Raw genomic sequence first — 26,462 nt, 5'->3', positions numbered from 1 at the left:
ATGGTATGCAGATCTGTTTCCTCCTTTGTCCTCTTTCTTTGGTGATGCATGTCCTCTTTTTTAGTGTTTCACAAGTAGCCACCCTAGCTGGACTGCATGTGTGATGAGCTGGGTATTGAAGGTGAATACAGAATGACTCCCCAGCCGCTCATCACTGACCGCTCCTGTGTGGTATGAACCAGCATCCAGAAACAGATCTGAACCGGCAACGTTGCTGCTGCCGCTAGACACTACCACGAGCAGTAAAGGTCGCGGGAGGTAGCTGCCAGGAGTAAACAGCCGTCAGAAAGGTCAGCAATAAGGTATACAGCTTGTTTGAAAGTGATAACCTGTGAGGATGTCAGAAAGCCCAGAAAGGAGTTATTATTATTCAGGTTTGTATCTCTCTCTTCTGCTATTGAGCACAGGATAGTTTACATGAGTTACTGTACTTTGCCCTCACAACAGCCCTGTGAACTGGGCTGGGTTGAGGCACAGTGACTGACCTAGTCATCCAGTGAGCTTCATGGCTGAACGGGGATTCGAATAGGGATGTCAGAGAATTCCGCCACGGATCTTGGTGAGGCTGAATGCCAGTGCATTCGGTCCCCCGAACTCCGTGGCGGAACGGCCTGCCACCCCCCCGCGGATCCCCCCCAGGACAAGACTCACCTGGGGCAGTTCTTCCGGGTGGCGGCGGCTTGGGCAGCAGCGGCTTGGGCAGCCGGTCTTCCGACTGGCTGCCGCTGCCGCCATTTCCAGGCTTGTGTAAAAAAAAAAAAGACGTGATAGGCTACGTAAAGATTTACGTAGCCTATCATGGCTAGGTTTAAAAAAAAAAAAAGACGTGATAAGCTACATAAATCTTTACGTAACCTATCATGGTTGGGTGGGTTTAAAAAAACAACAACCGTGTATGCAAATGGCGGTGGCCATGGCTGCCGCCATTTGCATTCCTTCTTTTTACCGTCTTAATCTACGTAAATATTTACGTAGACTATGACAGCGAAAATAAAGGGGAACACAAATAGCGTAGCGGGTGATACTTGCGTCCCCTTTTGATTTGCCGTTTTAGCCTATGTAAAGATTTACGTAGGCTAAAACGGTGAATGAAAAAGGGACGCAAATGGCGCCCGCTACTCTATTTGCATTCCCCTTTATTTTCGCCATCTTAGTCTACGTAAATATTTACGTAGATTAAGATGGCCAAAAAGAAGGAATGCAAATGGCGGCGGCCGTAGCCACTGGCATTTGCGTACGCGTTTTTTTTTTTTTACCCAGAGCCCTCCGTGGCCGGAAATCTGGCTGTGGACGGCTCTGGCCTGGCCAGGCCTGGCTGGCTGCTCCGCAGAGCTGCCGCGGAGCACAGCCGGCCGTTCAAGGATTCCGGGGGGAGGAACGGAGTGCCTCCCCGCTGGCCAGGATTCCGGGGGGAGGGACGGAACGCCTCCCCCCCACCATCAACATAATCCGTGAAAGGTAAGTCACTTTCGTACATCCCTAGATTTGAACCCAAATCTCTGGAGTCCCCATCAGTCACTGGAGTCCTCATCACCCCTACACCACACTAGCTCACCATGTGGAATTGGGTCACACTTGACTCCGCTAACCTGACCTAAAGAATCTCCTGCACATCTCCTAAAACAGGTCCTGTCCAAGAGCCATTGTAATTGGGACTGGCTGGTCTACAGTTCCAGTACAATCATAGCCAATCAGACTTAAAAAGAATGGGTGTAAGAAATTAGCCTTTAAGTCTGATTGCTTGTAATCCTAGAGTTCTTTGCCTGTGGCTCTTTGCTCACTTGGCCATATCATCCAGAGGGAGTGTTCTGCATGTCCCTTAGCAAAATAAGATCTCTGTTTATGACACAGAGTAGTTTGGATTCCATGGTTTCATTGGTTGGAGGCTGATGTATTCCTTGCTAGTGAGAGTTCAGTGTGATGACCTTTTTGTCCCTTCTAGCTTTAAAATTCAATGACTGTGCAGACACTGTAAGCTTCTGGGATAACTTATCGCATTGTTGTTGTTCAGTCATTAAGTTGTGTCCGACTCTTCATGACCCCATGGACCATAGCACGCCAGGCCTTCCTGTCCTCCGCTCTCTCCCGGAGTGTGCTCGAGTTCATATTCATTGCATCGGTGATGCTATCTAGCCATCTCATCCTCTGCCGTCCCCTTCTCCTTTTGCCTTCAATCTTTCTCAGCATCAGGGTCTTTTCCAGTGAGTTTTCTCTTCGCAACTTATTGTATTAGATATCCCATAATACAGCATTTCCTACACAGCATCTATATTTCTCTACTCCCAGTCACATGGAGCAATCACTGTTGCTTTCTGATTTAAATTCTGCAGCCATCTCCGGAGTTAATTCCTGTGTATCTACATCAATTGATAGCTTTTTGAGAAGCTTAGTCTCTTCATGTGTAATAGGTTTGGGAAAGCTATTAGACAAGGCATGAGGGATGAGCCTGGTTAGTGCTTAAAATCACATCTCATCAACTGGAAAATATATTAGAAAATGTTAGCATGAAGAGTTCAGGCTGAGCAATATATCAAGATGAGCTGTGTTAGAGAAATATTATTCAGAACATGGTAAACGCCAGTCTTTACTTGTAAACATTTAAAAAATGTTCCATTTATACAGAAGTGGTTCAAAGGTAATTTTATTTTAATTATTGCTGTCTAATGTGGTAAAGTTCATTCCAAGACCTCAGGAATCTACCATCTCATTCTGTTGCACGCGCAGAACTGGCTTTAAATTGCCGGTAAGGTACAAATAGCTGTTGGTTGGAAGTGCTATTTCAAAGAGAATGTTTAAGATGCCTATTAAAGTGCACATAATCCACATGCACACATCTCTGGGGACACCTTAATGAATAACTCTGTGTGCTGTTTACAGTTCTGGTTGCTTCATCTCAAAAATCAATGGTGCTGCGGTTAAAATACAACAGCTGAAGGTTTGCTCCAATGTCTGTTAGCAATGAAAACGGCTTGTTGTTCTCTTACATTTGTCATTTGAATGCAGACCAAAAACATGGGGACATTTCCCTCAGACAGTATAATTCAGACTTAAAACAAGATTGCATTCAGTTTAGTTTAGCAGTTTAGAGATTGCTAAACTTGCTCTGGTTATTAGATCACCGCTCTATGACAGCATGTTTAAATTCCAAAATGTCCATAGCTTCAAATAAATAAGCAACAGACCTTTTCCAAAATAACATTAAATGAAGCAGGGCAGCTTTAAATCAGTTTTCTGTTGGAACGTATTATACTTGCTCATATGTCACTACCTATTTTCAGAATTTGAGCTATTCGCCTAAAACTTAGTTCGGTTAGAAAAGTTACAGGCAAGTTCTCTCTGTGAGACTGATGATTTAATTTTCTTTTTGCCCATGTCAAACACCTCCTTGCATAGGCATGTCTTAGGGCAATGCAGCTATTTACAACATATCAGGAAAAAAATAGAATAATACAGTGTATACAATCTACATCACAAGAACATAAGGAGAATCCTATTGGATCAGACCTGAGGCCTATCACAAGAACATAAGAAGAGTCCTGCTGGATCAGTCCATCCAGTCCAACATTCTGTTCAAACAGTGGCCAAACAGCTATCGACCAGGAACCCACAAGCAGGGCAACAGCACACTCCCACCCATGTTCCCCAGCAACTGGAGTACAGAGGCTCACTACCTCTGGTACTGGAGGTAGCACATAGCCATCAAGACTAGTAGCCATTGATAGCCTTTTCCTCCAGGAATTTGTCCAACCCCCTTTTAAAGCCATCCAAATTGGTGGCCATCACTACTTCCTGTGGTAGCAAATTCCATAGTTTAACTATGCACTGTGTGAAGAAGTACTTCCTTTTCTCTGTCTTGAATCTCCCACCAATCAGCTTCATAGGATGACCCCGGGTTCTAGTATTTTGAGAAAGGGAGATAAATGTCTCTCTATCCACATTTTCCACGCCATGCATAATTTTGTAGACCATGCTCCAGCTCCTTGATCATTTTAGTTGCCCTTTTCTGCACCTTTTCCATCTCTACAATATCTTTTTTTAGGTGTGGTGACCAGAACTGTACACAATATTACAAGTGTGGTCGCACCACAGATTTGTACAGGGGCAGTATGATGTTGGCAGTTTTATTCTTAATCCCTTTTCTAATTATGCCTAACATGGAGTTTTCCTTTTTTACAGCAGCTGCACACTGGGTTGACATCTTCACTGACCTGTCCATCACAACCCCAAGATCTCTTTCCTGGTCAGTCACCATTAGCTCAGATCCCATCAGGCTATACTTGAAGTTGGGATTTTTTGCCCCAATGTGCATCACTTTACTACACTTTACACTTTATCTATTCCTGTGTTTCTCACAGTAGCCAACCAGATCCCTATGAGAAGCCCAAAAGGAGGACATGAGAGCAATAGCCTCCTCTCTCTCTTGTTGCCCAGCAACTGGGCAGGATGCCTCTGATCTTTGTCAATGGATAGGAGTCCTAGGACTACTAGGAAAGAGCTCATATGGAGAGCCACGAATCTGAAGAGCAAGTAATACAAAAGATGAACCGACTGGCATGCAGAGGCATATAGCTGTCAAGCCAAGGGAAAATGAAGTCCAAGTCCGACATTTTCAAATATTTAGATAATAGCGCAATTCTATGTATACTCAGATGTAAGTCCCCCATAGAGTTCAATGGGATTTACTCCCAGGTAACTGATATAGGATTGCAGCCACAATCTGTCCTCACTAATTTTATGAAGCCTACAGTATTCTAATATCAATTCCCATTACTGATGTACTTCGGATATGGAATAATTTTGCTTAAAATTGTTTTCACTTTCGAAGTGCTTGTTGAGTCAGATATGGGAAGCATATTCAGGTAGTATAAGTAACCTTAATTTCATTAAGCAAGGATTTGCACCCACACACTAGGCAGATGTTCCAGGTTTCCAGACTCATGGCTTTTAGCACTACCCAGTCATTGCTCTTCATCTATAAGCAGAATTGCAACTGACTTTCCACACTTTAGTGGGTTCAGTGATAATTGTGTGTGGACATCCCACAGTTTTCCATCAACACTAGTGGGCACAATGGGTGGGGGACAGACACTACACCCAAAAACAACACTTTAGTAGTATGTCTACTCTTTTTAATCAATTTATAAAAATTATGCTAACACACCTTTTCATTTAAGTGTGTTTCTGTGAATATTTATTTAATTTTAATTTTAGTTAAGCTTTTCAACTGAAAAGAAGCTTCTACATGAAAGACACCCCCCGCCCCCCGCTCTTCAATGTTCACTGAAACATTTCTGCCTCTCGACAGACGCTGTCATAACAGGACATTTTTCAAAAGTAGTTGTTTGGTATTCGCAGGATAATAGATTAACTCTGACTCATTGAAAACTTCATTCATGTGGGAGGCTTTGATCTGAAATCATGGATGAAGCGGTTATGTGTGTGTCATGGATTTAAAGGCATCCAGCAGTTTGTTTCCTCCTGGGTCAAGAGTTTCATTTCTTAACCTCAAGGGACCAAGTGACAGCCAACTGATGTTCTCCTGCAGGTTGTAAGGACAATTATGTCAAAACCCCCTTGTTATTCTGGATTTTAGTAAAGCTGGTGCATGAAAGTGACAACAAGGAGAATGTGGGTGAATACCTTTAGGTCCTAAGGCATGGTGTAAGGGCATATGATACAGAAACCTTGCTGAAGCTAAACAGGTCTAGGTATGGCCTTGTGCAGTGTTCTTCACTGCAAGGCCAGAGGCCAGCTAGTGGCTCCCAGTCACCACACGTGCAGCTTTGCACACATACACCCCTCTTTACTGTAGCAGCTCCCTCTCAGCGGGGGCTCTAGCTTTGACTTGTTGTTTTCTTTAGTGGTGGGCTGGCTGCTGTCATCTTGGCTACCAGAGGAGGATTTGGGGCTTGTCAGCTGTACAGTGGGGGTGGGGGAAGTGGAGGAGGAGAGGAGAATGCAGGAGCAATCAGCCAATTAGCCATGGTGAGGGCCAAAAAGCAAAGAGCAATGTGCTGTGGTGCATCGCGCAGGTGCGGAGAGGAAATGGAAATGTATTTTATTAATAATTAATAAATTGTCCGTCATTGAGGTGGGTGGCCAGTGATGCTCTCCCAGGAACCATAGGATTGCTCTGCCCATCAGAACAGTGCGGCATTACTATTACTATATATGTGCCATTATACAGATTACAAGGATAATGAATTAGAAGTGCAAAAAACATTTATCTTAAGTTGCATCTACTCAATTAAATATTGTATGATGAATATTTGTTATTAACAGCCACCTGTTTTATTATATATCTTTTTATATATATATTTATATTTTGTTTGCAACATTTTTTTACTATTCATGGGAGCGTTTGAGAAATTCCTCACAATGAAACACCCTCTTGCCGTTCAGTTATTTGAGTTTGAGGGCCACTGCTCTTTACCCACCTAAAAATGGTCATGGGAAAAAGCAAACACATCTTTTTATATTATCTAATGGACATTCTTATTACTTCGGCCAATACCTCTTATGTTAGCTACAAGAGGAAGTACATCACTATAAGCAATTAAGAGCGCCTGAGGGTGACCCAAAGGGCAGTAATGCTTCAATTCAGTACACAGCAATTGGATTATTGTCAGTCTATTTAACAATCACTCCACTCCACATATAATCCTTCTCGTCTCCTGGAGACTGCATAGGTTAGGAGCCTCTCTATGTTTCCAAAACTGGATGAAGTTCTAGAAGGCTAATGTGAACAAAACTGTCTGATCATGCAATTCTAAGGACAGGGGGAATTAAAATAGATGCAATTGGAGAGATTAAAAACGAAAAACCTGGGAGAAAGTGCTATCAGGACACAAGACCAATGTAACGGCAAACACTATACAGGCCAAGTCAGCCCGTCCTTGGTCTTATTAACTGTGCTGAAACATTAGTCACATATCGTATTCAGTGATGATAGAGCTTAATAAAGATTTACAGATTACTCAAATCCATCTATGTTTCCTTCTTCCAGGCTGGTTCCCTAAATTGCGTGACTCATTTAGGGCACACTCCTATGCATGCTTAGACAGAAAAAAGTCCTACAACTCCCAGCATTCCCCATGCTGGCTGGGGAATGCTGGGAATCGTAGGACTTTTTCTGTCTAAACATGCATAGGATTGCGCTGTTAGTGACTGACTGCACAGGAAAGCTATCAAAAAGTTATCACCTAGTGGCTGTTGGTAAAATGGATGAGTTAAGAGATTTTTTTTTCCTGTAGCACAAAGAAATGGAAATGGGGAGAGGCATTTAATCATTTCCTTACTGGCCATTTCTCTCTTTGAAAATAACCTGGTTCAAGTTACTTTTCTCCCTGCTGAGGGAAAGAGATGGGGATGTGTATCTTTTCCCTTGCAAGATGGGGGCAACAGCTTGGGTGATTTCGAGTGGAAAAACACCTGGCAGGAAAAAGGTAAGTAACCCCTCCATGGTTACCCTTCCTGAACTTCTGATAGCAACCTCCAATGGCCGCTTTTCATTAAAACAACAAGAACAAAACAACATGGAAAGATACATAGGAGCCCATGTAACAGGGAGTTTGGCAGGGGACAAGGTTGGCAATTTTTCAAATATTTAGAAGAAATATCAGAATGGAGGTTGGGGAATGCTTAGCCTATCCAGTGATAACAGTGAAATTACAAAGAAACATAGGACAGTAGAGTAGGTTAAATATGTTGAAGAACTTCCCAACAGTTAATAGTGATAAGTGCAGGTAATTAATGCCATTATCTTTGTAGGGAGGATGTGGAAGCAGCGACTGCACACAGCCAGAGCATAATAGAGGTAGGGATGGACAAAAGTCACTTACCTGATCCCAAAGCTTGCTTTGCAGTGGGGGGGAGGCACTCCGTCCCTCCCCCCGAAATTCTGGGTGGGGGGGAGACGCCCCATCCCTCCCTGCTGAAATTCTGGCTGGGGGGGAGGTGCCCCGTCCCTACCCGCTGAAATTCTGGCCGGGGGGGGAGTGCCCCGTCTCTCCGGCCGCGAACCTCTTCTCCTGCCGGGACGCAAATGGCGGCGGCTGTAGCCGCCGATGTTTGCGTCCCTGGCCTGCAGTCAGCTGTGATAGGCTACATAAATGTTTACATAGCCTATCACGGCTGAGTAAAAAAACACACAAAAACCCGCGTGTATGCAAATGGCAGTGCCCATGGGCGCTGCCATTCGCATTTCTTATTTTGGCATGGGTAGTCTACGTAAACATTTACGTAGACTATGGCGAAAATAAGGGCAACGCAAATAGCGTTGCCCTTATTTTCGCCATAGTCTATGTAAATGTTTACATAGACTACCCGTGCCAAAATAAGGAACGGGAATGGCAGCGTCCATGGGCGCCGCTATTTGCATACACGCAGTTTTTTGTGTGTTTTTTTACTCAGCCGTGATAGGCTATGTAAACATTTACGTAGTCTATTACGGCTGACTGCAGGGTCAGGGACTTTTTTTTTCCCCCAAAGTCAGCCGTGATAGGCTACGTAAACATTTACGTAGGCTACCATGTGGTTTTTTAAAAATCTAGCCGTGATAGGCTACGTAAATCTTTACGTAGCCTATCACGTTTGTTTGTTTTACTTGGAAATGGCGGCGGCGGCTGGTGAGAAGACCAGCTGCCGCTGCCGAATCGCTGCCGAACCGCTGCTGCCAGGGACATTTGAGCAAGGTAAGTCCCGTCCCGGGGGGTGGCGGGGGGGGGGTGGCAGACCGTTTCTCCACCAATTTCGGGGGGCCGAATGTGCTGGCATTTGGCCTCCCCGAGATTCGTGGAGAAATTCTCTGACATCCCTAAGAGGGATCTATAGTTATCGGGAAGCTGGCTGTTGGAGGAGAAGCTCTGCACTCTGTGGCCTGCCCTGTGACCTGTAAGTTAGCATGCTCCCTTCAGGTGCAGTGGAGGACATTGCCCCATTGACAGTATTGAAGAATACTACTGAAGAAAGATTCAGCTGCCAGTAGGGTTGGCGGAGAATTTCTCCCCAAAACTTCGGGGGGCCGAGCGCCAACATGTTCGGCCCCCCGAACAAGTTTCGGGGAGAAATCCTCCAACCCCCCCCACCCCCTGCACCCCCCCAGGACGGGACTTACCTTCGCCGAATGTCCCTCCCGGCGGCGGGTCCGGCTGGCGGTTCGGCGGGTGTTCGAGCGGGGCGGGAGCGGCAGCTGGTCTTTCGACCGGCTGCCGCCGCCGCCATTGCAATAAAAGAAAAAGAAAAAACGCCCCCTGATAGGCTACGTGACGATTGACGTAGCCTATCACGGCTAGATTTGCAGAGTCAGCCATGATAGGCTACGTCAATCGTCACGTAGCCTATCACGGGTGACTTAAAAAAAAAAAAAGTTTGTACGGATAATGGCGGCCCCCATAGGGAGCCGCCATTCCCGTTCCTTATTTGGTCGCTGAAGTCTACGTAAAGATTTACGTAGACTACGGCGAAAATAAGGGCAACGCTATTTGCGTTGCCCTTATTTTCGCCGTAGTCTACATAAACATTTACGTAGACTACAGCGACTAAATAAGGAACGCGAATGGCGGCTCCCTATGGGGGCCGCCATTAGCGTACGCACTTTTTTTTTTTTTTAAGTCACCTGTGATAGGCTACGTGATGATTGACGTAGCCTATCACGGCTGACTTTGCAGATCTAGCCGTGATAGGCTACGTCAATCGTCACGTAGCCTATCAGGGGGCGTTAAAAAAAAAAAAACTTTCACTTTCACGGCCGGGCGAGGCGGGAAGCCTCCTCCCCGGCCTGAATTTCGGCTGGGGTGAGGCGGGAAGCCTCCCCCCCCGGCCTGAACTTCGCGGGGGGAGCAGCGAAGCGCCTCCCCCCCACCACGAACGTCCTTCGAGGACAGGTAAGGGACTTTCGTCCACCCCTAGCTGCCAGTCCAGTCAGCTTGTGTACATGGAATGGGAGGGGGTGCCATCTTGTTCTTTGCTTCAGGAAGCAAAATGTCTTGGGCCAGCCCTGGGAAGATCCACTGATGGGATGGAACTTATGTCACCAGGGGAGCACTAGAAAGTGTGCCCACAGAAAGGTCTGTGGGGATAGATATCCTACCAGCAGTGTTCTGGAAGTGGTGGTGCTGGGAGAAGGGGATATTTTGAGAGCTGTTGGGGTGGCTATGGATCCACCCCTCCAAAGAACTCTCAACTACACCAGCCCTGGAGTTGGCGTCATTCATTTCCCCCCATTGACTGCAATGGGAGGGAAAAATAATGGCAAAAAGGGCAAAAATTGTTGCCCCTACCTCCTGCCCTGGCCCCAGCAAGCTGGCAGAATTTAGACATACTATATATTTCTAAATGGTGGTTTGTGTGGTGAAGCTACTTGCTTGCACACCCATGGTCCCCCAGGCTGCAATCCAAATCTACACCACTGGGGCATTTTCACTTGTATATGCAGGTCATCCCAATATATGGTCATGGCAGCCCAACCTGGCAGCCTCTAGATGCGTTGGAGTAAAACCCCATCATCCCCACCCAGCAAGTCAATGGGCATGGTAGCTGGAGAGGATGGGTACAAATCTATTACTTTAGATTATTTTCACAACCTGATTTGGAAGGGGAGGAAAGCTGCTTTGTTGTTCCCTGGAAATCCTTGCTGATCATCCAGAGATTGGCCAGCAGATCCTGGTCTATCTCCTACCCACTTCTGCTCCCAGGATGAAGAGATAAAAACCACCTTATTCATGTTTCCGTGAAACTGCAGGTATTTTATATATTTAAATTTACTTATTAAAATGTTCCCCTGCAGCAGTATGCAACAAAGAATATACCCCTGTGTGTCATCACTTAGGAGGTGGTATAGGTCAGTAACATTTTGAACACGGTCTCTTTCCCATTCACATTTTTTAAAAAAATCAATGTCCTGATGGCTATGATCTGCAACACGAACATATTTTCTTTTACTCAGGAGTAAATCCCACTGAGTCCAATGGGACTTACTCCCAAGTAAATGTGATTCTGAATCACTGCAGCCACTCGCACTCTTCAGCTTTCAAAACAGCTCCCCCCCCCTTTTTAAACTCTTATGCAGACAAAAGCAGGTGCAATGAACACAGATCACAGAAAGAGCTCCTTTCCCTGTATTGTGTTGCTTAGGCAACCAGGCAAAGCTAGCTGCTGCTAGTTTTCACATTACTCATTTACTTTTTATTTATGTCTTTATCTATTTATTTAATTAAAATATTTCTAAACTGCACTTCATCATTATGGATACCAGGGCAGTGTACAAGGGCATGACGAATTAGCCATACAAAATAAAACAAATAATAATGACATAATTAGTAACACAATATAAGATTAAGCATAAATAACATCATCATTATCACTGAAGAGCAGCAAAACTAGAACGAGCTAATAGGCATACCTAAATTAAAATGCTTGGGCAAATGAAAAGTTTTGACCTGGCACTGAAAAGACTGTTCTCAGTACTAGTTGTATTTTTATGGGCAGTGCTGGCTCCAGGTTTTGGGGGGCCTTTGGACAAGACATCATCAGTGGCCCTCCTCCTTCAGGGAGTCTCCCTTCTCACTGCCATTGTCACCAGCTGCTATTGCTCGTTCTCCTCTTTCGTATCATTTCTACCACTTGCTTGCTTTGCAAGCATGGACATAGGGAGCAAGTAGGCAGCGGCACCTACCACTCCCCTTCTCACCACCACAGTCATCTGGGTGGTGAGAACAAACAAGAGGCGGGTGAACAAACAGGTTGCACTGATGAAAAGGAGGAGCAACTCCAGGGGGCGCTTGTTAGTGTGGGCCCTTAGCAGGTGCCCTGTCATGCCTACCCTTGACACCAGCCCTGTTTTTTGGATGCAACTGCACAGAAAGCTGTCAGGCTACCCCTAACTGGGGTAGACTGGAAAGAGCTTTCCCTGAAGTTATTTGGGTCCCAAGCTCTTTAGGGCTTTAAAGGTAAGCAGAAGGACCTTGAAGTAGGCTCAGAAGTTAATAGGTAACCAGTACAACTCCTTCAGAGTCAGTGTAATATGATTGTATCTGGCTGTATCAGTTAAAATTCTGGCTGCTGCATATTGCACTAGCTGAAGCTTCGCAGTTGTCTTCGAGGGCAGCCCCACACATAACACATTCCAGTAATCCAATTGTGAGGTTACAAGATTACCAAGACAAAGCTGTTGCTATCAAGGAATGGCAGTACAGTAGCAGCCAAGTTGGTTAGAGCCACTGAGACCACCTGGGGCTCAAGTGACAAAGCTGGATCGAGGAGTATCTGCCCCCTCTACATGTCTTTCAGGAGGAGAGCGACCCCATCTAAAACAGGCTGCATATCCATTTCTCGATCATGAGAACTATCTGTTGGCAGTGCCTCCATCTTGTCAGGATTCAGCTTCAGTTTATTGGCCCTCATCCAGCCCACTGTTGAATCCAGACACTGATTCAGCACCTGCACAGAGTCATCTGAGTCACATGACAGAGAGAAACAGAGCTGAGTGTCTCCAGCATACTGATGACAATTCACTCCAAACTCTCTGAAGACCTCACTCAGCGGCTTCACATGTAGTTAAAAAACACGGAAGATAAGATGGAACTAGTGGAGGCTGGTGGCTCCGATGTCAGTAGCATGGTGAAGCTGCTCTGGGTTTCAGTCAGAACTCTAAAGAAGCTATCTAAGGTGCAGAAGCACCTTGGATAGCTCCTTTAGAGTTCTGACTGGTTCTGACTGAAACCCAGAGTGGATTCACCACCCTACTGATGTCAGAGCCACCAGCCTCCACTGGGTGGCACCTTGCAGGACCCCACAGCACATGCCATAGAACTGAGCAGAAATCCCCCAATGCTACTCTCTGTACCAACTCCATTAGTTATGGTCTCAGGCACTGGTTGTTTTGCCAGGCAGAAAGAGCCAAACAGCTAAGGATTCACTCAGTGAAATAAAGGTAGATCTGTTAAATTCTCTGAAATATTTCTACTTTAATTATTGGCTCAATTTTGCAAATTTTGGATAGAATCAGTTTATCTAGCCAACCTTAGTCTAAATCCAATTTAAAACAATGTTACTCTAATTAGAGATAACTCTCTAATTAGAGATAACTAATTTGTTCCATTAGTTGGGCTGATGGCATTAAAGAATGCTGTCAATGTCAATCACTCTAACTTTTTAAAATCTTGCACACTGGGGAAAATCTGAATATACATTTATTTATGTTTATTTATTTATTACATTTCTGTGCTGCCCAATAGCCATAGCTCTTTGGGGGGTTCCAAACAATTACAATAATAAAATACAAGATGATAAAATACAATGTAAAAGTTTAAAAGTTTAAAGCAACAGTATAAAAAATAAAAATAATAACCAAATAGAAGCTAGCAGCTAGATTTAAAATACAAGACCAGATTTAAAACAGAATCTGAAAAACTAAAATATCCCTATACTGTGATCTATTATAAATGTCCAGATGTTTCTCAGGAGGCAGTCAGGCCATGTCCAAGTCTTGTGTAGTAAAGGTTTCTGCAGATAAATTGCAGGTCAGCACCATGTCAGAAAGGACGACCTGAATTATTCAGGTATTTTTAGTGGCCTTATCTACCCTTTGGGAACTGCAACAAGCTACTTTCAAGATGTTCTGCTTTAGTTATGTCCAAGAAAGAAAGAAAGAAAGAAAGAAAGAAAGAAAGAAAGAAAGAACATAGCAGAGTTTTTAAACTACTGAAGCAAACAGCAGATCAGAATGAGGTCTCCAGTTTATTTGCAATAGGTCAGCCTTGCTCTGGAGAAGAAATACATTTTTAAAAAATTCTCAAAGGCATTTGGGAGGCAGCATCAAGGCTGAAACAAAAATTTAAAAAATCCTGGAGAATTTCTCCTGAAAGAATCAACATTTATTTCCTGAAACATAAATGACATATTTCTGTCCCTGCAGCACTGTGCTTTTCTTTTCCTTGTACTCATTTCTGCGGCTCCCTCAGGAGCAGTGGAGAAAAGTCAATTTCTCTTTTGTTCCATAAATCACACAAAAATTATCTTTGCACTTTAACATCACAAACTGTCCTTCTCTTCCCTGAAACGTTCTCATATCTTTATACAAAATCCCTTTAAAGTTGAGTTACAACAAGTCGCTAATTTTAATGATTACCCTATTTGGCATAAATGTTCGTACGTCATTTCTATCATATCATATCATGTAAATATATTCAATGATTAATGTATCAGTTCTCTTCTTTGGGGTGTATGTGTCCTCTTTGGAGGACACCAGAATCCCAAATGATGCAAACCAGTCTTGAATGAAAAATCCTAACCGGTTTTGAGCTTATGTTTCTTCTTCAAGGTCTAACAAAGCTATGCTTTAGGAACATAGGAAGCTGCCTTGCACAAGGTCAGACTATCAGTTCATCTAGCCCAGTTCTTTGCCTAGTCTGACTGGCAGTGGCTTTCCTGGATCTTAAGCAGAGGCCATTCACATCATCTCCTACCTAATCCTTTTCACTGGAGATGCCGGGAAACTTCTGCACCTGGAATCTGGAACCTTCCTCACACCAAGTATATGCCCCACCACTACACTATAGACCCACCCAATAGTTAAGATGTCCCTTCATATGAGAGTTCTAGGATTATGAAGTTATGAGTCTGGTGCTTGACATTCTGACATTGTCTTACTCCTTTTTAGAGGCCAAATTCCTCCACTTTCCTGATGTTTCTGGTTTAGTGCACCAATGTGCTACATATGGAGGTCAACAATACATAATGGGATGGCAGGATAGATTGATATTAATTGCAGTGGCTTACTGACCTGGCATCGGACATCTTCAAATATGGAGTATGGAATTGTTGAATGTGAGAAACTCAGATTACATTTCCAAAAGAAATATGGTGGTTGTCATGTGTTCCTCTTGTGACTGCACTACCTAACAATACAGGCAAGATTTGGGATTGTATGTTTGAATCTTTACCACATTAAAAGGAAAAAAACCAATCTTGGGCAGTGTAAAAACTATAATATCAGAGAGATGATTAGACTAGAACATGTGCTTAATACTGGACATAATTTGTTTCGTATTTAGGCCAAACAAAAACAAAATCAAATGCACAAATGTGGGACAGCAGTGAAAAGGATCCTGGAATTGTAATCAATTACAAGTGAAACACAACATTCTATCTTTCCATGGACAGAGAGCTTTTAAAATTAGGGAGCATTCAGACAAACGATTCACTGTTCTATATCAGAAAAGGTACTATCCAAGAGGAGCTGTACAACATGGTATTACCCCATGCATAGTTCACTCAAAATTTTGGTTACTAGAATCTTTTTATGTATCCAGAAATAATTGCCCTCCTAGAGTGCTATTTACTGCTGGAGGCCTGATATTTATTTATTTATTATAGTATAATAATAAATAATAATAAACAGGAAAAATTCATAGAAACTACAAACACCAGCAATAAAAGATCTGGCCTTGACTGTACTAAACCCCTATAACACAATTCCAGGTACAAACCAGAACAGTCCAGAAAAACATAATCTGGGAAGGACCAAGTAAACAAGTAAGTCTTCAGGGTCTTTCTAAAACCCTGCAATTATAGGGCCTGATGGACCCTTGCTGGCAACCCATTCCAGAGGTGTGGGGCCACTGAAGCAAAGGCCCTCTCTTGTGTACTTGTCCACCTAACTGCTCTAAAAAGTGCGCAAGTGAGGAAGGCCTCTGTTGCTGATCTTAACATGCAGGTAGGCTGATATGCGTGAAGGCAGTCCTTCAAGGAATGTCGTCTCAAACTGTTTGAGATGACTTCAAAGGTCAAAACCAAGGCTTCAAATGTCAAAACCAAGATTTTAAATTGGGTCAGAAATGCATTGGTAACCAGTGCAACTGGTACAGTAGAGGCGGTATATAATCTGACCACTTCACCCTCACCAACACTCAGGCGCCCTTGCCATCCAATGCACACTTACCTGGATGTAATCCCCACTCATTGTAGTGGGACTTCCGAAAAAACATGTAAAGGTTTGGGCTGCAATTTAGGTGTTCTTTAACTTTTCCTTCTCAACACCAACATCCTAAATGTATCTATCTGTTAAGGAAAAGCTTCTCTATAAAATAAACAAAGTCAACCAGCTTTTGTTTACATGTGGGAAAAAGGTACTGAAGATCGTTGTTTTGAAAGAATAATTCAACATTATGTTTTTAAAGGAGCTGTTATTACTGTATATTTAGGTTATTAAGGGCGCAATCCTATGGCCACTAGTCAGCCATATCATAGATCAGTTCCCAGGAATCGACCTCAGAGTCTGCACTCCAAGGTCGATTCCCGAGAACCGCCCCGCCCACGCCACCTCGTAGGCAGTGTGGATCAGCCCTGCGCTCTGTGCTTTAAAGAACAGCGTGGCACAGAGAAAATGGGGCGTTCCCGGGGGCAGGCTGGGGTGGGGAGGTCAGAAATGCTGGTACGACACATCCTATGTGTCGTCTGGCCGCCGCTTCCTGCACCCCAAGGTCCCATGGCTGAACAGCCGAAATCGGCAGTCTAGCTGAGAAAGCAGGGAGGGGGAAGGGAGGAGGAGATCCGCTCCCCACCAATCCTCTTGCCCTGCACTGCCTAGGCAGTTGCCCCCGGACTCAGAGATGACTGTCGATCCACATAGGATTGCTCTCTCCGTAACTGGAACTAAAGTATTACATATTCATACACATAGACAAAGTTTAGAAAAAAAATGTTCATATGGTATCTATATTGCATTTATATTGTCACATCGTATAGCAGATATTAAATGATCATGCTTTCATTCTATACTGTGCGTAAAAACAAATACTGATCTTGCATTTATCACATAAGAACATAAGAAGAGCCATGCTAGATCCGACCAAGGTCCATCTAGTCCAGCATTTTATTCACACAGTGCCAAACCAGCAGCCCATTGGAAACCTGTAAGCAGGACATGAGTGCAACAGCACCCTCCTGCCCATGTTCCCCAGCAACTTGTGTACATAGGCATACTGCCTCTGATACTGGACGTAGCATAGAGCCATCAGGACTAGAAGCCATTGATGGCCTTATCTTCCATTAATTTATCCAACCCCTTTTAAAGCCATCCAAACTGGTGGCCAACGCTACAACCTGTGGAAGTGAATTCCATAGTTTAACTATGCGCTGTGTGAAAAAGTACTTCCTTTTATCTATCCCACCAATCAACTTCATGGGATGACCCCACGTTCTATTATTATGAGAGAGGGAGAAAAATGTCTCCCTATCCACTTCCTTCACACCATGTGTAACAATGCACAGGGCCAAGCCACTAAAACTTTCATATCATTTATCCTCCTCTATGGTATCCTTGATACCATATAAATATAAATCCAGCACCAAAAATAGCAACCTCATGTCAAGACTCACTCCCCCATATCCTGAAAGCAATTCATCACTATTATCACTACCACCAATGATGTGGAGCAGGGTGGGTAGGGTGCAAATGCAAAGTTCATTATAATGACATCACAGCAGCTGCATTCGCACATAAAGATAAGCCAGGACCCCTGGCTTAATAAACAACAATGTGAACAAATAGTATTCTGGTGCATGCAGCTCATTTGCTCCTGCTTTGCTCCTTCCTAGTGTGAGTTGGTAAACAAATCAGGTGGGGGATAAGTCTGTGTTATGTCCAACCCAAGATTATGGTTTACTATGTTCAAATAAACCAGGATTCATAAGCCAACAACAAACTTTGGTTTAAAGTTGGCTTGTAATCCTGGCTTGTTTGGGTGTAATAAACCATAATACCTGCTTCAGACATGACACCGAGCTATTCCTTTCCTGGTTTATTTACATGTTCGAGAAAAGGCAGGTGTGAACATGCTATGTGTATCAGTGTGTTGCTTGTTCAAATTTTCATTTATTAAGCCAGGATTTCTGGCTTTCTGTTACATGTGAGTGCAGAAAATGACATCAGGGTCATGTGAGAAGTTAGAGAAGGAGAGTAACAAACTTTATTTGGGGCTGCTGTTTTCAGGGGCAGACCCATATTCTTTGCAATACCCATTTTTATCACCCTGAACAAAAAACAATCATTATATTTACAGGAAGGTTTTTGACAGTAAAACAATCCCAGTTCAAATCATTCTAGCTATGAATCTGTTATGAATAGAATGATTTGAACTGAGAATGTCTCCATTTACAGATTCTCCATTTATCAAAGGAAAGAAATACCATAATACTTACTGGATCTTTTTTTACCAAGTCCCGATCTGACACTACCGCAATGAGGTGGGCAAGTGTAAACACAGAGTTAAGAACATACGAAAAAAACAAATTCTTGTGCAGTGTTATCCTTTGACAGCTGAGGCTCCTGAAAAATATGCACCACAAATTGTAAATTAGAGGTTTGATTCTGATGTCACTTTATAACAAGCACATGCTGGAAACTCTTTCTGAAGAATGCAATCTGGCAAGAGGGAGTTGGGAAACACATGGCTGGCACTGAATCCATGGGAGCAAACCTTTTCCCCCCTCTTACACCTGTTTAAACCTACGTGCTTTCCAGACCACACTTAAAAGGACCTCTCAGTTTGCATTCCATGTTAGCCCTATATGTTCAATCTGCACAATACAGGCAGAAAGGTATCATGAGAGTAAGTGAAATATTTGTATACACATGAATTATGATATGAACAGCACATTTATTATCCTATAAGGAGATGTTTCTTTGGAACATTTAGATGAAATTATGTAATGCTATAGGAATGGGTAATCAGCTAAGTGAGGAATCTTGACCAGGAATTTCCCTGGATGTTAGGGAGATTTGGCTTCATGTTTTGCATAGTTTTAATTCCTTCTTGGATTCCACAAGAATATGAGACTTATTTCCTGTTTAATTGTGGCCAATATAATCAAGAAAATTGCCTATTTGCTTTTTTCAAGATTTCCACTCTCCAAAGCCAATTTTTTTTTTTACTTGAACCCATCACAAATGGTTGTACCATTGCATCACTACACCCACTGAGGCAGAGAATAGCAATGTTATTATATGTTTGAACCAACCTTCAACAGCTGGAATAGTAAAATATCCTTCACCTATATGCGGATATTGGGTTGGCTCCAGATTTAGTCAGAGTTAGAGCAGACCCACTGAGATCAATAGGCCTTAAGTTAGTCATACTTTAAGTATGACTAAATCTGGATCCAACTCAGTATGGATACACTTACTTATATTGAATCCCATTTACTATTTGTTTTTTGATTTTTTAAAATCCCATTTACCATTTTGCTGCCCATCCACCCCATGTAGAGAGTTGCTTCTGGAGTTCTTTACAGTCTGCTTTTGATTTTGCTAGCCTAAATAATATGGTGTTGCCCACAATTGTAGCAGATAACTGCTCAATAAATCGAATAACAGGAGTCCTTGGAGACCACACAGCTTAGTTGCTTCCATTATGAAAACTGACCATTTATTCCTACCTTCTGCTTGCTGTTCTTGAATCAATTAACAATTGATAAGAGCCTCTGAAATTTGATATATTTCACAGTGAAAACCTTTGAAGTAATTATGCCTTTTACCTTGTGGTGATGTCAAAAGCCATAACTGGTGACCACAAAAGTATAACATCTCACTGAGGCTCCTCAAACAAAAAAATAGGCAAAAAAAATATTTTGAATGCAAATATGGTTGTACTTTTTGCCTCTACAGTTTCCTCCAGAAAACCTCTGAGCTAAATGTAAATCTCTTGTTTTTTGTGTTGGCCTGTTCTCTCTGCTTCTCCATATACATTAAGAAAGGACAACATAGAGAGCAAGACAAGAGAGAGGCTGGTAATAGAAAATGAGAGAGTGACTGGTTGAGTGTTAAAGATGGTGGTGTGAGCCTGCTCCTGTTACTAGTTTAGGTGTCTGTAATTACTGAGAACTCCTTTATGGGGAGTATGCATATTATTATTCTCACAAACTGCTAAGGTTTGGAGGGATGGGAGACAGAGGGCAGGAGGAGATCTGTGTGAAATTTGAGCCAGGCTTTGCAATGGCAATTAATCCTCTGCTTCCTATTTCTGTAAATTGACTGTTAAGGAAGATTCTATGTCCTTTCTTTCTCCTGCTCATGTTACCAGTTTAGGTGTCTGTAATTACTGAGAACACGTTTAAGGGGAGTATGCATATTATTATTCTCACAAACTGAGAAGGGGGGAAACAGCACATTTCATCAGTGAACAACCTCAGCAGGTGAACAGCCAGTTAGTTTCAGCCCAGTGATAACCATGATTACTCAGGTAAGTCCTATGCTTAGGACAGTATGTTACTTGTGGAACTTGCAAAATAAAGTCCCCTCCTCCCCCCAGGAAACTACCACCCTTGCCACCATGGGTGAGCAGGCCCTGAACTTTAAGGTAAATTTTGCTCCCCACCAAATCACCAAAATGCTCTTCCCAAATTATCTGCCTGCAAATGGGCTGGTGAATTTGTGGGAGCCATTTTCACTCATCCCTAATTTGGAGTGAGAGGGAATTGTTTAGCCCTGATCAATTGGAGCACTATTGCTGAATTCCATTTTGTGTGTGTACATAATATTTTGATATGTAGAATTTTCTTGATTCTGTCAAAATGAAAATAGGCAACATGATGGTTTGAAATGAATGGACAGGTTAGTTGTTCCATAACCAATGGATGGAAATAGCAAGGAAACTAATTTCAGCTAAACTTTAGGAGAAACTTCAGTTCAGTTTCAGACTCAGTTCAGTTTTGACCGCAATTTATCCACTTCCCACCTCCCAGAACTGAACAAGGACAAGAACGCAATCTGTGGTCCGAACATTTCACAGCTTGTCATGCAACAAAAAATGTGCATGAAAAATCCATACATTTGTTAAATGCATATAAACATTCTTGGTCCATGGGAGAAAATGTGTACATTTCAAAATGTGCACAATTGGCGTGTACATTTTGGAAAATATGCATGAGAATACAGACATGTTTTTGTGCACGCCCCCCCTGCCCCTGTACAAAGCTCACAATCTGCTACAGACACGAGTTGGAATGAACTTTGATGTGGAGACTGGAGGATCTCAACAAGTTCACTGATTTGCACATCTGTAGACACTGGGTAGTCCCCAATGTTATTCCTATTTAGAGTAGACCGATTGATATGAATAGAACTTCAGTGAGTCATGACTAACTTAAGTCCCATTAATTTTAATAGCTCTACTCTAAGTAGGAATAACATTGGATGTTGTCATTGTACTAGATGAGTTCCAAAGTCCCTTTTTGTCAGGGTGGACACTGAGCCCATAGAATCCCAGAGTAGTTCTGATTCTGAGGAAGAGCAGTCGCTCCTGGGAGAGGAGTGCGCTCCTCTTTCCCAGGACCAACAGCTGACGGAGATTCCTCCCACCAGCATTCCTAGTTTAGTTAGCAGTCCAGGGAGTGACCAAGCACAGATAGCAGACTTGGTGGATGCGCGACGCAGACGCAGAGAGTGGCGCCAGATGGAGGGCGCGGAAAGGAGGCGAAGTGCCAGGTTGGCGCACAAACAACGGCTGCGCCCAGAGGCTCCAAGGGAAAAGGGGAGGGACTCTCCCTAGTCCTTAAGTTCAGGGGTCTGCCAGTAATTCCCTTTCAAACGGGGACCAACTGTTCCAACTTAGGGCATAGGTACTGTGTTGCTCAGATCTAGTTGCAATCGGTATAGTCGTTAAGTTGTAAAAGAAGAATAAAGCTTTGAAAGGAATTCCTTTGTCTGTGTCTGGACTTGGCTACTGGTTTAGACAGAGAGAGAGACCTCCAAGGAGCCCTTGACACTTTTGACTCTTAAATTCTATGATTCTAATAAATTCATAAATAGGGAGTAAAAGGAGTGGACTTGTTTCTATGATGGTGTGAGCTTTATAGTACAGTATCACATATATAAAATTATATCTTTATACTCTATTAATTAATCTGGAATAACTAATCTCCCTGGTTCCATTTTCAGAATTGTTCATTGCCATGTTTAATTACTCTAACAGTGAATACAGTGGCTTGAGCATGCAGCCGACTTGTGAAGAGGGATTCTTACCTTCTGGTGAATCTGGGATAGGAAACTCTTGGGGATTAATTAATAAAATACGCTTGTTCCATGATACAGTAAATGGTGTGATGGTTGGGTGAATATACACAAGATAATCTGTCCTAGATTACTTCTAAACACATATTCATCTCTGTTTTGTACAGATAAGCAAGGTGGTTGGTTAAACAATATCAAAAGGATGGATCAATAGCTTGGGACATTTTATTTTGATTGCCTAGAACCTAACCTTGTTTTATATTTGTGTCTGGAACAATTTCAGTGTCTTTTTGGTACTCCTAGATTCACCCTAGCCAGCCAATAAACATATCTGTGTGAAATTGTCTATGATATTTTCTAAATTTATAGACAATTAGGATTTCTGTATTGTACAACTGCTGATGTTTTAATGTTTAGTATAATAAAATGTTTGTATTTGAGAGACATAATAACTGCTGAAATGTCCCGTACTGGGCACATCCACATTTTATCTATGTAAAGAGAACATAGGTAATATCATTTGTCTGATCTACTTTGGGAGATGGAGCAGTTACACAGAAAAGTTAATCAGAATCTTGTCTTGAGGAAGTCTGTATAACTCTAAGTAGGCATGGTGCTGTACCTACAGTAAACTGAAACAAAATGGCACTTGGATAAGATTATTGGTAAACCACTGTTGGCTAATGAATTAATTGTTCACGGACCACAGGAGAGCTGGTGGCCATGCCTGCGTGTATCTCAGTCAAGTCAGAAAAGTAAGTAGAAGCTTGAAGAATATACTTACTTGAAATAGAAGAAAATTCCCAAGGAAATCAACAGAGAGGTTATAGACAAAGCATGTCCTACTATAGTCATATAGTAAAGTATGAATACCATCTGAAATTTAAAAGAAGATTAAATGAAGGAACAACAAATAGCTATGTGTTTGTTTAGAAGTTCTTTTGAGACACAGATATAAAACAGTAATGCTGCTGAAATCGAAATTAGTCAGTTGGTAAATTGAGTCCCAAAGGTTCATAATTTTTGTATGTATTAGAAGGCCTGATTTTAATCCATATTAGCTATGTATACCCTCAAATGAAAAGGGCTTAAGTTGTCTTTTCCCTGTATGTTGAAGTTACAGATGTGTATTCGGTTTTGTTTTCAAGTTAGTGTACAAGACCAAATGCTAGAAAAAACACACCCCTTGAGAACATGCATCGCTGCTTCATTTCTGTGGGGTCATTTTTCTGAAATGGAGTATAACATACACCTGATATGATAACCTCCCCTCTATAGTAAATTCTCTTGGTGGCGAGGTATGGTGCCTGACAACTGCTGAGTCTTTCAGGAGGGGAGGATTGGTTTTGGAGGTATATTTTTATTTATTTATTCATTCATTCATTCATTCATTCATTCATTCATTTCATTTCTATATCACCCAACAGCCAAAGCTCTCTGGGTGCTTCACAAAAATTAAAACCAAAGAGCACACAATAAAACAATATAAAATATATAAACATTAAAACTACAGCATAACAATACAGCCAGGATAAAACCAGAATAAAACCGAGCAGCAATACAGAGATTTAAAATACAGATTTAGAACAGCAAAGCTAAGAAAGTGGGAAGTAATGTTATTTTTTTGCTCAAACTTAAAAGTAAATTACACAAGATACAATGGGTTAGATTCAGGCTTAGGCATACATAGAGTAGACCCACTGAAACCAATGGGACTTAAGTTAGTCATGAGTTCATTGGGTCAACTCCAATTATGACAAAGTCTGGATCCAATCCTATATAGATGTGATTTAACTCCCACCTGTTTAAAATATAAATGTATAATCTTCAAGAAGACAAATACTGGAGATGTCATACGTAAGGGAGCAGATCTATTGTATATCTTTTGAGCTGTCATTGATTCAGTCTTTATGGGGAGGGACAAGGATATTACTTGTTATGTTATCCCTCTTGCTCATAAAACTGCTTCTTTCAAGGCCAAACCACATGTTACCTTTAATACATAGCATATAGCTACATCAGTGTTTTTTTTCTTACTCAAAAGAAAAAAATGGGGGACTGATCCAGATTAGAACACCAACACAGGGATGGGGGGGCGGGTGTTTTAACGCTTTGTTCCTCAGTATAGTCCCAATCCACATCCGGATAAGAAAAAAGAGCACCCACTGAAGCAAACAGGGACTTTTTTCCCTATGCAAACTGCAGACGTGGGGCTCACAGTCTGGATCAGACCACCAAGGGGGAGGCATGAAAGCCCCCTACTTCACGGAGGAAAATGAGGGCTGGACTCATCTACAAGTGAGAGCAACAGACTCTTGTTTTAACAGGAGTCTGCCCCAATCATGCATAAAGGGTTTTACCCCTGAAGAAGGCTTAAAAATAATTTTAAATAAATAAATAAAATAAAGAGGGGGTGGGTGAGCAATTTTTGAGTAAAAGGGGTTAACAGATGAGAGTACCTGGCTCTCCTTCCATTTACCTTCCCACAACCTCTTCTGCCAAGTGCTTTTCTCCTAGCTCAGCTCACTTTGGATTTCAGAGCTTGTCTGAGGAGAAAAGCACATAGGGGCACAGAATGGAGGGAGATAAGGAGCGGGTGCAGGGACGGTTTATTATACACAATGGCATCAGGACTGGCATCAGCATGCAGCACCTGTGGACAGCTGCTGGGGACCCCAGTGCCATGGTAGGGCCCATCACTGATGCCTGCACCCTTTAAAAAGTAACGTCTGGGTGGCTGGATCTGGCAGTCACCATTTTAATTCTCTACAATGCCCCAGAACAAAACTGCATCAGGGGCATTATGGGAAATTAAAATAATGGCTCCCAGAGCTGACCACCCAGCACTCTACTGCTGCCCACCACAGCCCAATGTAGGAAGGTGCCTACCCAAGGGCCCCTTGCTGAGGGCCCTCTCACACCTGGAGCCAGACCTCTATGGTACTTCATACATTAAGGAGGTAGGCCTGAGTTTAAACAAGGGGTTAATGCTCCCACCCCATCTTGTTTGGTCCTGAATAAAGCAAGTCTAGCTCAGCCATCTTCAAGTCACATCTTGCATATTCCTCATGACTCAGTGTCTTTACAGTCATTCTTCATATAACTATGTGGGAGTTGGGAGAAAAAAAAGTCAGCCACTTTTGTTGAAACAGAATAATTAAAAATCACAGAAGAAATGAAAGGAAGAAGTCAGGAATTCATTTTCAACAAGGAGAATCTTGATATATGTGTATTTTTTGAATGGTAATTGCTTTCAGATGCATGGAATCAGTCCAAACTGACAGCCATGCTCTGCTGCACATTATTTCTGTTTTATTTTTCTCTATGTTAAGGATAAATAATGGTCAGATTTTCCCCCATGAGTGACATGCTTAATAGGTCTCACAGCCTGCCTCCATAATGGAAAAAATCTGGAAAAAATGAAATCTGTATAGAGGTTTACTTAATGCCTTTGAGAATATTTTTGCTTCTTGCTGCAGAGGGTCATGGGTTTCCTGAGAATATGAAAGGCCGCTGTATATAAAGCTAATCAGACTTTCCCATATTACTATGTAATGAGTAGGCCACTTCTCAATCTAAATGCCACACACAAAAAGAGGAAGTCATTCAACCAATGGTCTGTAAGTTCAAAGCATAAAAAAGAATTAGGAATAATATTTTAAAAATGAAGGCACAATTTCCAGGCAACATTAAGCAAGGGAAGACAGTTAGGAATGTAAAGAAAGTGAGGAACTACTGACATCAATGGAATAATTTCCAAAGGGGTAGCCATGTTAGTCTGTGGCAGCAACAGAGTCTTGTGGCACCTCAAAGACTAACAAGTGTATTCTGGAATAAGCTTTCGTGGACAGTGTCCACGGAAACTTGTGTCAGAATACATTTCTTAGTCATTAAGGTGTTGCAGACTCTTTGTTGAACCAATGGGACTTCAACGTGCTTAATTTTGGCTGGATCAGGCCCAATATTCCACTTGTGAATTCCTAAGACAGCGTCATGGGCACCAATTGCATCAGTGGGAGAAGTGAGACAGTAAGGTTTCCTTATTGGCCTCTCCATCAAGGGCTCTTTCTCCCGGCTGCCTCAGCTGGAAAAGCAAGATACACTCTGTCAACCATGTAAGAGGATGATCCTCAGAAAGGTTTTACCAGCCTCGAAATACACCAGAAGGATGCCAATGCTATAATTTTAGTTCATTCCAGGGCCGACTCAATATACTGACCACCAGTTTGCCACCTCAGTGGTGGATGGTGAAATTTGGATGTTTTGGTGGGGTTTTTGAGGGTTGGGACAAGGATGTGCAGGCAATATGGGGGGTTATCCAATTCCCCCCCCCAATGGCAACCAGAAGAAAGAATTTTCCTTGCTGCCACTGGCAGCAGTGATAAAAACAGTGAAGAAATGGGAGAGATTTCACTCTTGTTTTTGTCCCCTTATAAACCCCCCCCCCCCATTC

At 42.6% G+C, this 26,462-nt stretch overlaps 1 protein-coding gene across 17 annotated transcripts in view; it reads right to left on the bottom strand.

Moving 5' to 3' along the window:
• Window positions 1-26,462, bottom strand: part of CALCR (calcitonin receptor) — a 250,005-nt gene that overhangs the window by 50,768 nt on the left and 172,775 nt on the right. For 16 of the 17 annotated variants that reach the window (XR_014792393.1, XR_014792394.1, XR_014792395.1 and 13 more), the window contains 2 exons: window positions 22,794-22,885; window positions 18,202-18,328 (listed from right to left, as the gene is read on the bottom strand). Coding sequence is in view for 14 of the 17 variants with exons in the window: in XM_084858824.1 (XP_084714950.1) it covers window positions 18,202-18,328; window positions 22,794-22,885 (219 nt within the window). In the remaining 3 variants the exon portion in view is untranslated. The remainder of the gene's footprint in view (window positions 1-18,201; window positions 18,329-22,793; window positions 22,886-26,462) is intronic. The other variant, XM_084858832.1, reaches the window with a different exon arrangement.

Source organism: Heloderma suspectum, chromosome 5, assembly GCF_057233095.1.
Source record: "Heloderma suspectum isolate Gila_16-S chromosome 5, 16-S_ref, whole genome shotgun sequence".
Taxonomy (NCBI): Eukaryota; Metazoa; Chordata; class Lepidosauria; order Squamata; family Helodermatidae; genus Heloderma; species Heloderma suspectum.
This window is presented reverse-complemented; position numbering and strand designations above follow the sequence as displayed.